The sequence below is a fragment of the Perissodus microlepis genome, chromosome 10 (genome assembly GCF_051167445.1).
Source record: "Perissodus microlepis isolate ML-2025 ecotype Zambia chromosome 10, ASM5116744v1, whole genome shotgun sequence".
Taxonomy (NCBI): Eukaryota; Metazoa; Chordata; class Actinopteri; order Cichliformes; family Cichlidae; genus Perissodus; species Perissodus microlepis.
Window position 1 is genome coordinate 11,217,696 of NC_140470.1, and position 14,220 is coordinate 11,231,915.

Consider the following 14,220-nt stretch of genomic DNA (forward strand, 5'->3'; position numbering starts at 1 on the left):
GTCACTCACAAGGCACTTACACTGCACATTGAGCTGGTAGGGGATCCTGAAGTCATTCTGCAGAGCTGGGTGGCGGACCACGCAAGTGAGTGTGTTGCCCTGAACATGACGTGTAGGCTGCCAGATGTAACGCACTTGTGTGCTGGTAGTACCATTGGGTTCATCAAATAGCTGCACCTCTGACTGGCCAAAAAGGTTGGACTCCCAGGACACTTCAGCAGGTGGTCTGGCTCGCTCAGCGATGCAAGTAGCGACCACAGTTTCATTGCCACCATCAATCAGTGCAGTTGAACCAGCAGACACGTAAACCTTCGGCTCCACTGTTATTAACAAGAGTGAAAACAGAATCAACAGAGACAACAGTAAAGACTTTGAGGTTGCTTTACTGAGTTTCAAATGTTTACAGTACACTGATATTTTTCTCGCTGACTGTGCATCCCGGTATGACCAGGTCCTGCTACTCGGTGATTTTAATATACACGTCTGTTGCCCAGGGAAGCCCCTGGCTAAGGAATTCATGGACCTGGTGAACTCTTTTAATCTTGTTCAGTCTGTTAAAGGTGCCACTCAAGAACGTGGTCACACATTGGATTTGGTGTTATCATATGGGTTATCTGTCTGTAACTTACATGTGGAGGATGCTGTATTCTCTGACCATATGCCCATTTTATTTGATGTTGTTCCTCTTAGTCCTGTTGTTAAACGGGCTGCACCTATGCGATGCTATCGTGCCTTCGGCTCAGATACTGCTGAGGATTTTTCAACACTATTTGAACAACTTGTGTCCAGTCCCTCTGAGTCGTCCTCCGTAGATGGATTACTCTCTCATCTGGACTCTGTTTGTAAATCTGCCCTTGATGTTGTTGCACCTCTAAGACTCAGGCAGTGTAAACCCAAGGCCAGCCCTTGGCTAACCGATTTTACTCGAGCCATTAGAAGAGAATGTAGGAGATGTGAAAGACGATGGAAAAAGGACAGGCTGTGCGTTTCTCTGGAAGCTCTTAAGACGAGTTGGAAAGCTTATCAGAGGGCAGTAAAGACCGCTAAAAACTCCTATTTTTCACAACTTATTGCTGTTAATTCACATAACCCTTGTGTTCTGTATAATACCATTAATTCTGTACTGAATGCAGAGGATCATGTTCTTTTGCAATCTTCTGAGGTTATGTGTAATAGGTTTCTTAATTTCTTTGTGGATAAGGTTGCCAGTTTGAGACCCTCCACTTTATCTTCTGTTGGCCCGGCTGTGCATGTTCCCTGTTTAAATTTGCTTATTGCTTTCCAACCAATTGTTTTACCTGAACTAGAGAAGCTTGTGTTAAGTGCTAAACCGTGTGGTTCTCCGAATGATGTCGTTCCACCTCGTTTTCTGAAAGAGGTGCTTCCTACTGTTGGACCACATATTTTAAACATAATCAATACCAGCCTCTTGTCAGGTCAAGTACCAAGTGAGTTTAAGCATGCAGTTATTCATCCCTTACTTAAGAAGCCAGGCTCAGATATTTCAGTAATGTCAAATTTTAGACCCATCTCTAAACTTCCTTTTCTGAGTAAGATCTTGGAAAAGGTTGTTCACACTCAGCTGATGGATTATCTAAACAACTCTCATATGTTTGAAGTTTTTCAGTCCAGCTTTAGGCCGTTTCATAGCACAGAGACAGCTCTCATAAAGGTTATGAACGATATTCTGGTAGCGACGGACTGTGGTAAACACGTAGTGCTTATACTACTAGATATGACTGCTGCATTTGACACAGTGGATCACGACCTGCTGATCTCTCGTTTACAGCATTGTGTGGGCATTTCTGGCTTTGCACTCCTGTGGATAAAATCATATCTCTCAAACAGGAGCTTCTGTGTTAAGTTGGGCTCGTCATCGTCCTCTGTGGCCCCTCTGCCATGGGGTGTACCACAGGGATCTATTCTTGGGCCATTACTGTTTTCATTGTATGTCCTGCCACTGGGTGCGAGCTTTCGTAAACATAAAGTTTCATTTCATCTATATGCTGATGATTGCCAGCTTTATTTTCCTTTCAGTCATTCTGATAGCTCCCAAATTAGACTCCTGCTTGATTGCCTTAGTGATGTTAAGTCATGGATGGCTCAAAACTTTTTAAATTTTAACGAACGTAAAACGGACGTAATTCTGTTTGGCCCGAATCGTTCCTCTGATATCCCTGATGTTGACCTTGCTGCTCTGACCCCTCACCTGAAGAGCTCGATTACCAATCTTGGGTTAAAAATCGACTCTGCACTTACCTTTGATGGCCACGTGAATGGGGTGGTGAAATCGTCATTCTATCAACTCAGGCGTCTGTCGAAGGTTAAACCTTTTCTCTCAAGGCGTGACTTGGAGACTGTTATCCACGCTTTTATAACCTCACGCTTGGATTATTGTAACTCCCTTTTAATAGGGTTGGACCGGGCACTCTGACACGCCTGCAACTAGTACAGAATGCTGCGGCACAGTTTTTATCTGGTAAAAGGAAATTTGAGCACATTACTCCGGTTCTGGCCTCCCTGCACTGGCTTCCAATTGAATTTAGGATTCATTTTAAAGTGCTTTTATTGGTTTTTAAATCTTTAAATGGTCTGGCACCTGCGTATCTGTCTGATTTGCTGAAGCCCTATGTCCCCACTCGTTCGCTCCGGTCAGCTGAGCAGCTGTTGTTCTCAGTCCCCAAATCACGGTTGAAACTGAGAGGAGACCGAGCGTTCTCTATTGTGGCTCCTAAGCTTTGGAATAATCTTCCTCTTCACATTAGGCAATCGACATCAGTGATGGTTTTTAAATTCAGATTGAAAACGCATTTTTATTCACTGGCTTTTGATTCAGTGGTTGACTGACTTGTATTTTATTGTTTTCGCTATGTTTATTATTTTATCGTATTTATTATTCTTATCGTATCTGTTATGTTTCTGTTGTTCAGCACTTTGGTCAGCCTTGTGTGTTTTTAAAGTGCTATATAAATAAACGATGATGATGATGATGATGATTTTTCCTGCATTATTAATTGCATTTTATTCCTTTTTGTCCAAGTTAATGTTAGCAGCTAGACCTGTGATCTGTTCGGTGAAAACAAAGAACACACTAGGCATCGAGAACGCAGAGTAACTAATTATATGACTCTCAAAAGACCGCAATTCTGCAATGTGTAATGAATTGGAGGACAATCTATGATGATCCTGTGGATTTCTGTTTTACGTTTGTTGGCTTCTATTCACTTCACTATAATAATGGCAATAGCAAACATACATAAAGTACTATTCTGTTAAATAATATCACAAGACATGACAATTTGTTTTATAAATGCAACACAAAACTAGAAACACAGGATTTAACCTGCACATAAAAGCTTTCTATGCAAGCATCAGGAGTAGATGCTGACTAAATTTGTTTTTTCTGTCTTTTTCTGGACCTTTTCAGTGTATTCAATGCATGATTGCACATTTTGTAGAGTACAGCATGTGTTCACGCACGAGGGAGGACACATTACCTACATTGAACATTTGAACACAAAAGAGCATAAATATTAAAGAACAAAAAACAAACTTTCCTCCCAAAAAGATTTGGACAGAAACATAAAAACTGAATAATTGATCTAATTATTTTATCTCTACCAAAAACCGCCTAAAGGAAAGCCAGTGTTTTCTCAAGAAAAGTATATCAAATGAAGACACACACTTACCAAGTACACTGACTGTGGTGGATGCTTGAGTATTTCCCAGAGGAAATGTGGCTACCTTACAGGTATAGATCCCGACATCAGCAAAGCCCACGTTTTCCAGTACGATGGTGGCATCATGGGAGGAGGGTGAGCGGAAATACAAACGATGGATGAATTCTGGAGGGATGGAGGTGCCAAACTCCGGGTTGTACACAGCCACTGTGACAGAGCCTGAAGGCAGACGGCGCTCCCAGGAACTCTGAGTAAGAGTAAGGTTTGTGCCAACCTCCACCCTGCATTCTAATGTCACATTCTTCCCCAGCACGGCACTCACTCTTTTAGGCACCACCACCTGGCTGCACCACACACCTGCCAAAGAGACACACAAAATAACACTGATATACAAATCACCTTGATAATTTGTAAACAAGGGTTTAACTAAACATTTTAGCTATTAATAACTATTTTTGTGTTGTTTTTGAATTCTTAACTGGCGAAACTTCAAGCAACTAAAGACGGAAAAACAAACGAGTACAAAATCCAGAGCCATTGTGCTCAAACTATGTGGGAATTCAATAATACTATCATACCTCCATTGAGAAGAGGGTATTTCTGGTGTTACTTCTGGCTTTACTAGTTAAAAAAAATCAATTTAATATCTATACAGAACTATCTGACATCTGTGGGTATCAGACTAGAATCCAAACTTGATCCTACCACAGCAGACACTCGGATCTTCAACAAATAATACAGTTTACTGTGTGATTCAGTGTTCCCATTGATGAGTTTGTTTTGTCTCTACAGTGTTTCTCCTCCTGACCTGAATTCAGGACTTCAAAGCAGGCTGCCTGTATGCGTTTTGTCCAAATATAACTAACCCGTGCACTCTGTCACCTGCGCTTGTCAGAAATGTGGCATGTCTTGAAAGCAGGAGCTCAGTGTTGTGGAAGGTCAAAGAGATATGAAGACAACAGACTGCGACCGGGCAGGGAGAGAAGGAGGAAAAGGGGAAAAAAAAAAAAAAAAAAAAAAAACGGTGAAGGGAAGAGATATGCTAACATGATGACATCATCGATGAGAGAAGAGAAAGCTGAGCGTGAGGAAAAGCAAGAGCGAAGTCATATAAAACACAGGGGAAGGAAATGCACCATCAGGATTCCTGTACAAAAAAGAGGAATTACTGGTTTAAAAAAAATAAAAATAAACACAACACTGCAGGACTGCCAAGGCCTTCAACTACGCTAATTGCAACAAGCTGCCAGCAGGAAGACATCATCATAAATCAAAACCTGCTGCGCTGCTTGGCAACAGACTTCAAATATTCTATTGTTGTTTTGCCAAAAAATAGCTCAGTCTCCGACCAATCTCCCTCAAAAAGGCCATGTCCGCAAATACTGGCACAGCCCAAGGAATTTTTCCTACCCCTACAATATGAGAAGCAAATATCTGTTTTCTAATGTTACCGTCACTGGAGCCTTTTGAGTTGTGTAATAACACTGTACTTATTTATCAGTTTTTCTAGTTTTCACTAAAATTTAAGACTAATTTAATTACAGGTTAATCATTAGGTCTTCCAGATGACAGACGACTCTTGTAATCCTAAATTGCTTATAATGTGACTTTGTCATTATGACATAGAATAATCTACCTTACAAACTGCAGTATAGATTGTTGTGCCCTTAGCGTTTCTTTGTTTGAACTTTTGGCTGAAAACATAGATATGTAGCTATATTCGAGAAACAGGATGACATGTATAGTAGGGGAACTGACAGGCAATTTAAGAACTTTAATATGCTATGAATGCTCTCCTGTGTTAAAACAAACAAACAAACAGGAAATACAAATTCTTTGGGTCAATAAGATAAACTAGTAGCAATCCAAAGCCATCATTCACACTTTAAACTAGGAAGTGTGTCATCAATGAGAGTTTCTCTTTGGAAACAGAATGAAAAATGAATTTGCTTACACTTTTCCTTGTCATCAGAAATATCCTGATATAATTTAGGGCCTATGTCATCGACCCTCGGTTGCAATCAGGTCCACGTGTTGGTTCTTCAGGCGCTAAAATAATGGTTTCTGAAACCTTCTGGCGAGCACTGCTCTGTAGCAACATTTGTGTAACGGCTCGTTTGTCTCCCTGTGTTTATTTCCCTCAAAGTCCAAAATTTTCCAAACAGCGCTCCTTCTGTTTTATTTATCAATCAAAACCATTTGCAGAGACTCTGTTTGCCATCTGTTTAACATACTGCTAGTTGACTGGAGAGAATGGAACAAGTCACTTGAAAAGAATCACACCAAGAGTCAGTGAGAGGGCAGCATGGTGTGTGTGTGTGTGTGTGTGTGTGTGTGTGTGTGTGTGTGTGTGTGTGTGTAAGTGTAATAGACCAAGAAAACCTGCTGGAACTGGTGCATCAATACTCGGGATAAATATAATGGAAAAATACTGGTGACTGCCAGCGCTAGCCCTCAGTCTCCTATGTTATCAGTCTCAAAGTCCTACGTTTTTCTCAAGTTATCACATCCACAAGATTTCACTGAGATTTAAAATTGTCTATTTAAGATCTTTAATAGATGCACTTACTGTATCAATTTGAAAATCCTACATGACTTCGTTCTTGAGTTAACGTATTCACAAGAATTTCAGAAATCTTGACCTTTGACCTTGAGATCGATGTCACTGAGGTTTAAACTCATCTGAGATTTTTATTAGAAAGACTGGTGGCATCAATTTGAAAATTCTACGTCGCCACGTTGGAGTTATTGCATTCACATACTTGGGTGACGACAATACCCCATCAGCCTTTTATGGCTGACGGGTACAAAATGACATTATCTCATCGAAGCTCAACAAACATTTGTGAATTATTTATCTACTCGTATTAAGAAACTAACAACATTTTCATATTACTTTCAAATATTACTATGATTTAATCATTACCATTAAGCTCATTACATGGAGGTTTGCTGCCATCTGAAGCCAGTTTTCTGTCAAACAATGCTACACTACTCTGGAGAGTAAAATGATTTATTAAAAGCGTGACTGTAAGCTATGTCTATTCCTTTCTACAAGCATACTGAGCCTATTCACAAATGGAAGGCACCACATGTTTATGCAAATAAGAAAAAATTACAAATACAAGATGGATAAGGATGACTGCAAACCAACCATCAGTAGTCGAGCTACTCTAAAACAGGCGTATGCCCTATTTCGCCTAACACACAGTTAACAACTTCCTCAAGGGAGGAAAAGCTGTTCAGACCATAAAAGAATACCCCACAGCAAATGTTTGCTATTCGTTCAGATGCTCAAATTAATTAGAAAGTTCCCCCAAACAAAGCATCTTCGAAACAAGGGAAAGCCATCTAATTGGACACGAGATGCATGTCACCACAACAAGGTTTAGAAATAAATATCAATATTGATTAATACAGTGTGTGAAATGCCAGACTGTAACTACAGTACAGCACACTGTAAACAAACCTTTTCCTGGAGTTAAAAGAAAGCTCGTTGTACAAGCTTTTGAATGACTTGACTAAATTGCATGAGTGAAGGCATAGTGAAGGAAGAAAGCAGCACTTTTCCTCCACTGAATGTGTAATGGAGAGGTATAGCGACTGCATTAAATTTTTATTCGTGACATGACGACAACCTTACATAAGCGTGCCCTCGTTTTCTCCAACTTGGAGTAAAAAAAGAAAAAAAAAAAAGTGAAGAGAAAGTCTATCAAATCTTATGTGAAGCCTATCTTCACATAATAGCGATTCCTTCCCTCTCCTTTTGATGCTCTCAGACAGCCAAAAGAAAGTGTTTTTTTAGATCTTGCAATCCTTAAATCCTCAGAAAGAGCAGAATCTTCAGACACTTTCAGTTTGCTTTGCAAATTCAAACACAGTCTCTCATTGACACAGAGCAGAAAACAGATTATAGATATCCTGGCATCAAGGACACGCTGCTCCCTTGGGGCATTTTGCTACTCATTCTCACTTTATTGGGCATTACATGTGTGGCTGCAATATCTTGGTACAGGACACCATGTCTTGTTAAAAGTAGAAATCACAATATAATAGGTGATGGTTATAGAACCGAAGATGGAAATCCAGTTTTGTAGAGCAGGACAGGAGTGCATTAAACACCTGTTTAATAAGCTGATCTTAACCCATAGTCGCATCAACTTCTTACTTCAAATGACTCAGTCTTAAAATGGCTGTCCATCAGTGGTGAATCAGCAGGAGCTATTCAAGTTCAACACTGAGCTAATCTTTGTGTACATGTTGCAGTGTTTTTCTTTTAACTCCAGGAGAACGTTTGGCGTTTTTTTACTTGCGTCTTGTAAAGTTACATTTTTATGTTGCCTGTACAAATCCAACACCACAATGAATGAATATTGAATGTTTCATATTAAACTGAAACCTTGAATATTAAACTTGAAAATGCTGCCATAAACACCATATTCAAACACATACACATAATAATGGCAGTTGCCTAATAATTATGAGAAGCACTTGGCTCACCCTAAAAAAAATAAAAAATAAATAAAAGATAAATAAACAAAGCACAGATAAACCTATTGTGTGTGCCATTTGAAGTCGAAATTTCTGAATTTCCAGTTAGAATTTTATTTTTGATATACATTTTTTGTGCTTTGAGCCTTTATTGTGATAAGCCAGTGAACAGAAGGCTGGAAAGAAACACCCAGCAGAAGATGGGCAGTACATAACCTCAAGGTTAACTTTGAACCCAGGTTTCTGCATTTGCCTTATTGCATCAACCCACTGGGTATGGCTAGTGATGCATGAATGGATCTATGTTGCAGTTTTCCCTTGCTTTTTACTACAGGAACACGTTCAACTCTGGAGTGGTGTCACTCCCATCTCTGATATCCAAGTCAAATGGGACACATCATTAGTCATGGTGAAAACTGTGCAGAGCATTGCTGCAACTGATGGCTACAGCCGCAGTTCCCACACAATAAAAGTAACTGTTTCAGAATCACAACATGTTGATGACAGCTCATTGTTACAAGTTTAAAATTTATGTGACCACACTGTGATATGCCCACATGCCTCTCTCTGAGGTGCTAAGCTAAGTTTGAGGCGTCCTGTTTGTTCTGGGAGCTTTGCAGAATAGTTGGCATGATGATTTTGGCTGTTGAACCCAATTATCTGAAGCTCAAGCACAAATTATCTTGATTCTGGGGTGGGGTCCTACCTCAGAAGGGGCCTTCAGAGGTGTGACTAGCCCACAGTAAAGGCAAAGAGTCCGTTTTACTGAAATCAGTATATGCCCCATCCATATTCCAGTCACAAAAACATTATTTTTCTCCAAAACTACAAGAAAAACTCTGATTTCCATACATGACTCTTGGTGTATTTTTTCAAACACATAGCACCAGACCTGTTGCTGAACTTGTACTTAACACTTCTGCTACACATGTTGTTGTTATGACATCTATAATAGGTCTGGTTACTTTTTATTTTTATTCATCATATTTTCAGAATTTTGGCATCGACTTCTTGGTAGAGCAAGTTTTCATGACATTTCTAGTCTCTTATGAAAACAGTGTTTATTTCCCTTTAAGGCCTAAACATTATTAGCCATAAATGTATATGCATCTATTTTGCATTCAACAAAGACACAAGGTCAACCTCCTCATTGAAATGTACCGCAGTCTTAGAGTGACTCAGTAAACTCATGTCAGGTCTTTAGAGAGTTATGGAGCTTCACTGGGTTTTGGTGTAGTGTAGGAGACCAGAGCTTTTTTTGGTCTGCTTGCAAAACTACAAGAGAGTCCCTCTACTATCAAAACAGGGATATGGTGCTGGTGTGTCCACACAGGTAGCCTACAGTGGCATGTGTACCTGCTTTTTTTGTTCCCCCCTCTAAGCAGTGTATACATCTACTTTGTTGATGCGTTTAGTCAGTCTCATGGCCCTTTAGATATGGAAAGACTGCTGAGTGAAGTAAAGTGCTTGCTCTGATTCACTCTAGCTCGGGATACCTGGCTGCAGCTCATCATTATTCTTGGGCATGACAAAGATTTAATTATAGATGTTCCACTGGAAAAAAAAGAAGTATATTTTGTTCAGATAGTTTTAGCATCATACTTGATAAAAGCAGTTTAGAGGCAGGGTTAGAGCTACACTGTCATATTCGTGCTTTTGAGTCAACACTTAGCACAAAGTTGGCGTGCTTCAGGGTGGAGTCAGGAAACTCCCCACTCCCTGATTAAACCATAATGAGCTCAGGCTCCTCTGCAGGCACATGGTGGCTGACCCTCATCCCGACCTGATGATGAGGGGGGCGGGGGGAGTGCTGCGCTAGCATTGTCCTCTCTGGTGACACGACTTGAAGTTCCTCAACATTTCTGCACGAGCAGCTGGCGTGACATACTTCACTGCATCATGTTACTTTAACAGAAACTGTTTCGGGAGCTAATATGGCTGCCACTGAGTCTGCAGTGACCTAAGTGTAGGCTGTGTAGTAGCGGACGGTATATCTGACTGACTGTCACCGCTCGCGCTCCTCGGCGGTTTCTCCGGACTGTTTCTATGGCAGCCCGGGTTCGCACCAGCATCCGCTGTGGTGGCGCTGGCTAGCTACTACTCCCGAGGCGTCGGAGTGAACTTGTAACCAAGTTTGGGGCTTTAAATGCCACCGGCTAAACTTGCTAGACTTGCGGCTTCAAATAAGCACGCGGCGGCAGCTAGTTTTGCCGACTGAAATTTCTCCGTGATGCGCGAGACACTCACGCAGGCTCCTCACAAAACTTCTCTGTAACGTTGGTAGGACCCCCCAAAAATCACCACACACACAAAATCAGCACTCACCTGTAATACTGAACAAAAGGAGGAATAATGCAACCTTCCTCTGCTGTCTGAAGTAACTCCTTTGACAAGACGGTAACATTTTCAAAAGCCGTGCAGCCTTCTACCACAGGACCAAAGCGTAGGATGCATGCCAATCTAACAGTATGTGCGGAACAGTGGAACCTCCTCAGCAACAACTCCGAACTGCATGCGGACTGTACCATCTATGATCGTGGAGCGGGGAGACTGGGGGCTCACCTGACAATTGATGTAAATGGTAATTTGTCGAGGTTCGACAGCAACCTCCCCCTAAAGGAATACTCCATTAGTATACACATTACGTCATCTCTGTTGATAACCCGACATATTATATTGATTCATCAAATCACTTCCCGCCCTTATGTGTCTTCTCACAGAATAAATAAATAAACAAACAAATAAATAAATCCACATCCTTTACGGCTGCCAAAAATATGAATTCGGTCTACTTTCTTTGTTTCTCAATAGGCACCAGGATTTACAATTAAATTATATCATATTTTAGTTAAAAATAAATTGGTGGAAGGCTTGGCCTTTTAGTAATTAAACTTATTTTACATGCAACGTCTTCTACTCTAATTCTTTAACATCGAAATGTAGAAAAAACATTTTTTATCTGACTTATGTGGTCTAACCATTGACTCCAGACATTCACCACCATTTTGAATTTGAGCAACACATTCAACCAATCCTATCAAAATTGGATTACATTTCATACCATTCAACCCTTTAAAAATTCTTATAAGTATTATTTGATATGATTAACAATACTTTCACGAGGCAGCTTCCTCCTCCCACCTCTTTTTTCTCTGAAAAAAATAAGGTTGAACATGTGATTAAAACATCATAATTCATGTATTAGACCTCCCCCTAAATATATTTGTCGTAATAATGATGATGGAGTACTTTTTAAAAAGGGCATCATATCACAGTGCTGACATCCTGTTCATCAGGGAGTTCACAAAATGTCAGACAAATATGTGGAAACCTAAATCTTAGCATAGGATTGGAAATCAGCATGCATGGAGTTCAGACTGGCATGGTGAATATACACCTCTGATTTACAAACTGTTACTGGCTCCTTTAAACATATGTAACTCCTGCCAGGTTAAATCATATGATAAAAACATGCCAGACATACAATTCACCGTAATGCTGTTTCACTGTGTTTGGAAGTGTAGAGAGACATTAAAATATTTTAGAAAGCAGTAGGTGATGTGAGAAGAGTATTTCAGATCCAGCTAATTTGTTTTTACTTGGTTTGTTTCCAAAAGGAAATAATTATAATAGAAATGAACAAAAACAAATCATTGTCAGTTTACTGAGTGCTAAAAAGATAAGAGCTTTGCTTTGTAAGAACCAAAACAACAGAATGAAATTAACCAAACAAAAATATTTGAAAAGGTTTGGGAACATCCTCGACTTTGTAAACAACTTGGACTTTATCTCAACCATGCAGTATTTGAACCGGTGTTCTTTTTTTTTTTTTATGAACACTTGTTTTGGAAATGTGGATTGCCATGTTTTATTTTAGAGGAGTTTGCTTTTTCATGTCTGTCATTGCTTGTGCTTACAGTCAATTTAGAATCACCAGTTAACCTAACCCCATGCATGTCTTTGAACTGTGGGAGGAACCCTGAGTGCTCAGAGAGAACCCACAGATGCACAGGGGAAACACGCGAACTCCTTAGAGAAAGGTCCCAGGCTGAATTTGACCTTCTTGTGGTGCTAACCGCTGCACTAGCATGCTGCCCAGCTTTTTTGTTGTTGTTAAAGAAAATTAAAGATATTATCCAAAAAACATCAACCCCGATAACTCTGAGCAGTCCTCTGTTTTCCTTTTGAACTGTTATGTAAAAGGTGCTGGTGGCAAAGGCATTCATGCTTGTAATTCACTGGTTATTGGGCGGCGCAGGTGTAATTAATAGCATTAATAATGCCCCAGTTACATTTAGCGTGGGTTTTCCATGGCACATTGCATGAGCAAGTCATTATGGCCCTTCTGGGACACTTACATCTAACTGAATCATTGATAATGTTATTACTTTCACCTCTATTTTTCCTGCAATGACAAATCAAAAGGTCTGCAGTAAAAACAAAGGTCAAGGCTGTTTAACCTGCTCGTGGCCCCCACGTAAAGAAATTAAATTCATGAAACTGGCATGATTTGGCATGCCACCGGCCGGGCAATGTATCTGTGGCGTTCAGGGGTTTGTAGTGAAGCCCTTCCAAATCTGCCTTACTATCACTACATTACTAAAATGAAAGAAACAACTCATCTCCCAATGCGTGTTCTGTTTTTATCAGCAGATGAGAAGAAGATGGCTATTAAGCACTTGTTAACATTTTCTCTTCCCAAGGCTATCCCTGGGTGTGTCACTTCCATGATTCTGTGGCTCAGGGTGCTCCTCATGGTTCAGTCAGTCAACAAGTTAATCTTTGAAGAGTTAATGTGGGTGGGACGGGCTGGGAATTGTGGGGGCAGCACCCCCACCCCTTCTTGCTGACAGAAAGCTAACCAGGTCAGTGCTTTAATTCGAGTCACAGGGGATACAATTACTCTCCCACCATGACATTCATCTGCAGCTCTATAGTGCGAACGGCTGCGCACGTTCATGTGCACGCGAGCATTATAGCACGTCTCTTTGGCTCTCTACTGAAGTGAGTAAAAATGCATTGAATATTCCCATTGTTTCTAAATTCATTCAGAAAATATTGCCTTGAGTGCAGTGCATCAAGTTGAAAGCTATATGTTGTCATGTGTTCTGAGAAACTGAGATGAGGGAGAGTGAAGAGTGTGCTAAAAGACTCTGTAATTCGATTTTGACTCTTCTTCTATATCATCACTTGTACATTAGAAAGTCCCCCCTGACTTTTCCACAACCCTTCACAAGAAGCGGTAAACCTTTCCATCCATTATAATATTCGACAATGGTATACCTTTTTTATTTTTCTTTGTAAATTATATGCTCTGTGTGTTTCATTCATTTCATTTTCTTTCATCAGCGGTTTATTAATACAATTGAATTTCCATTTTATCCTAATTGCTTACAAATGCTTCTACAATTTGTCAAATCAGGATACACAAATAAATATGTGGCAAGCACAGGGATTTAGGAGAAGGAATTCTGCTTTGCACTGTAATATGCAAACAAAAAATCAGTCCCCCATATGTGTGAGCAACAGCAAAGCAATGGTTTTTCTCCCATGTCTTATCTTTAATTAACAAACACAAAGATAAGCTTTCTGTCTGTCTGTGCCATCTCTTCTTTATCTTTAGCTCTCCTCTGGATGCGCTTCCTGTGAACACAGCAGAAAGGGAGATCCATAACTTGTATCATCAAAAGTAATATTGGAACTCCAAAGAAAGCTGCCATTAATAATAAAAATAAAAAAAGCCCACAGAATCCACTTTCTTGGGTTAGCCTGTGAATGGTTTCATGCTCATGATAAGAACCTTTCCCTCCCGCTCTCTCTCTAAACTGAAGCCGCTCTCTGTCACCAGGTACTTTCTCGCTCTGGAATGTTTTTCAGCCGTTCAAGTGCTCTTTCATGAAGGCCAGAGAGGTATTGAGAGGGCTTCAAGTTTGCAGCGGAGTAAAGATCCTTTAAATTAGTCCACCTCCTGCTCAGATGCTTCTTTTATTCTGTGGGTCAGTACTTACCTCCCTGTTTACCCACATAAATTGTTCCCTCTCCCTGCGCT

At 40.3% G+C, this 14,220-nt stretch overlaps 1 protein-coding gene across 2 annotated transcripts in view; it reads right to left on the bottom strand.

Moving 5' to 3' along the window:
• Positions 1 to 10,703, bottom strand: part of nectin3b (nectin cell adhesion molecule 3b) — a 31,258-nt gene extending 20,555 nt beyond the window's left edge. Inside the window, exons 1-3 of one of the 2 annotated variants that reach the window (XM_084941934.1) lie at positions 10,497 to 10,703; positions 3,690 to 4,037; positions 21 to 320 (exon numbers count right to left, since the gene is read on the bottom strand). In XM_084941934.1, the coding sequence (XP_084798060.1) occupies positions 21 to 320; positions 3,690 to 4,037; positions 10,497 to 10,575 (727 nt within the window). In that variant the 5' untranslated portion in view covers positions 10,576 to 10,703. The remainder of the gene's footprint in view (positions 1 to 20; positions 321 to 3,689; positions 4,038 to 10,496) is intronic. The other variant, XM_084941933.1, reaches the window with a different exon arrangement.
• Positions 10,704 to 14,220: the final 3,517 nt, after the last annotated feature.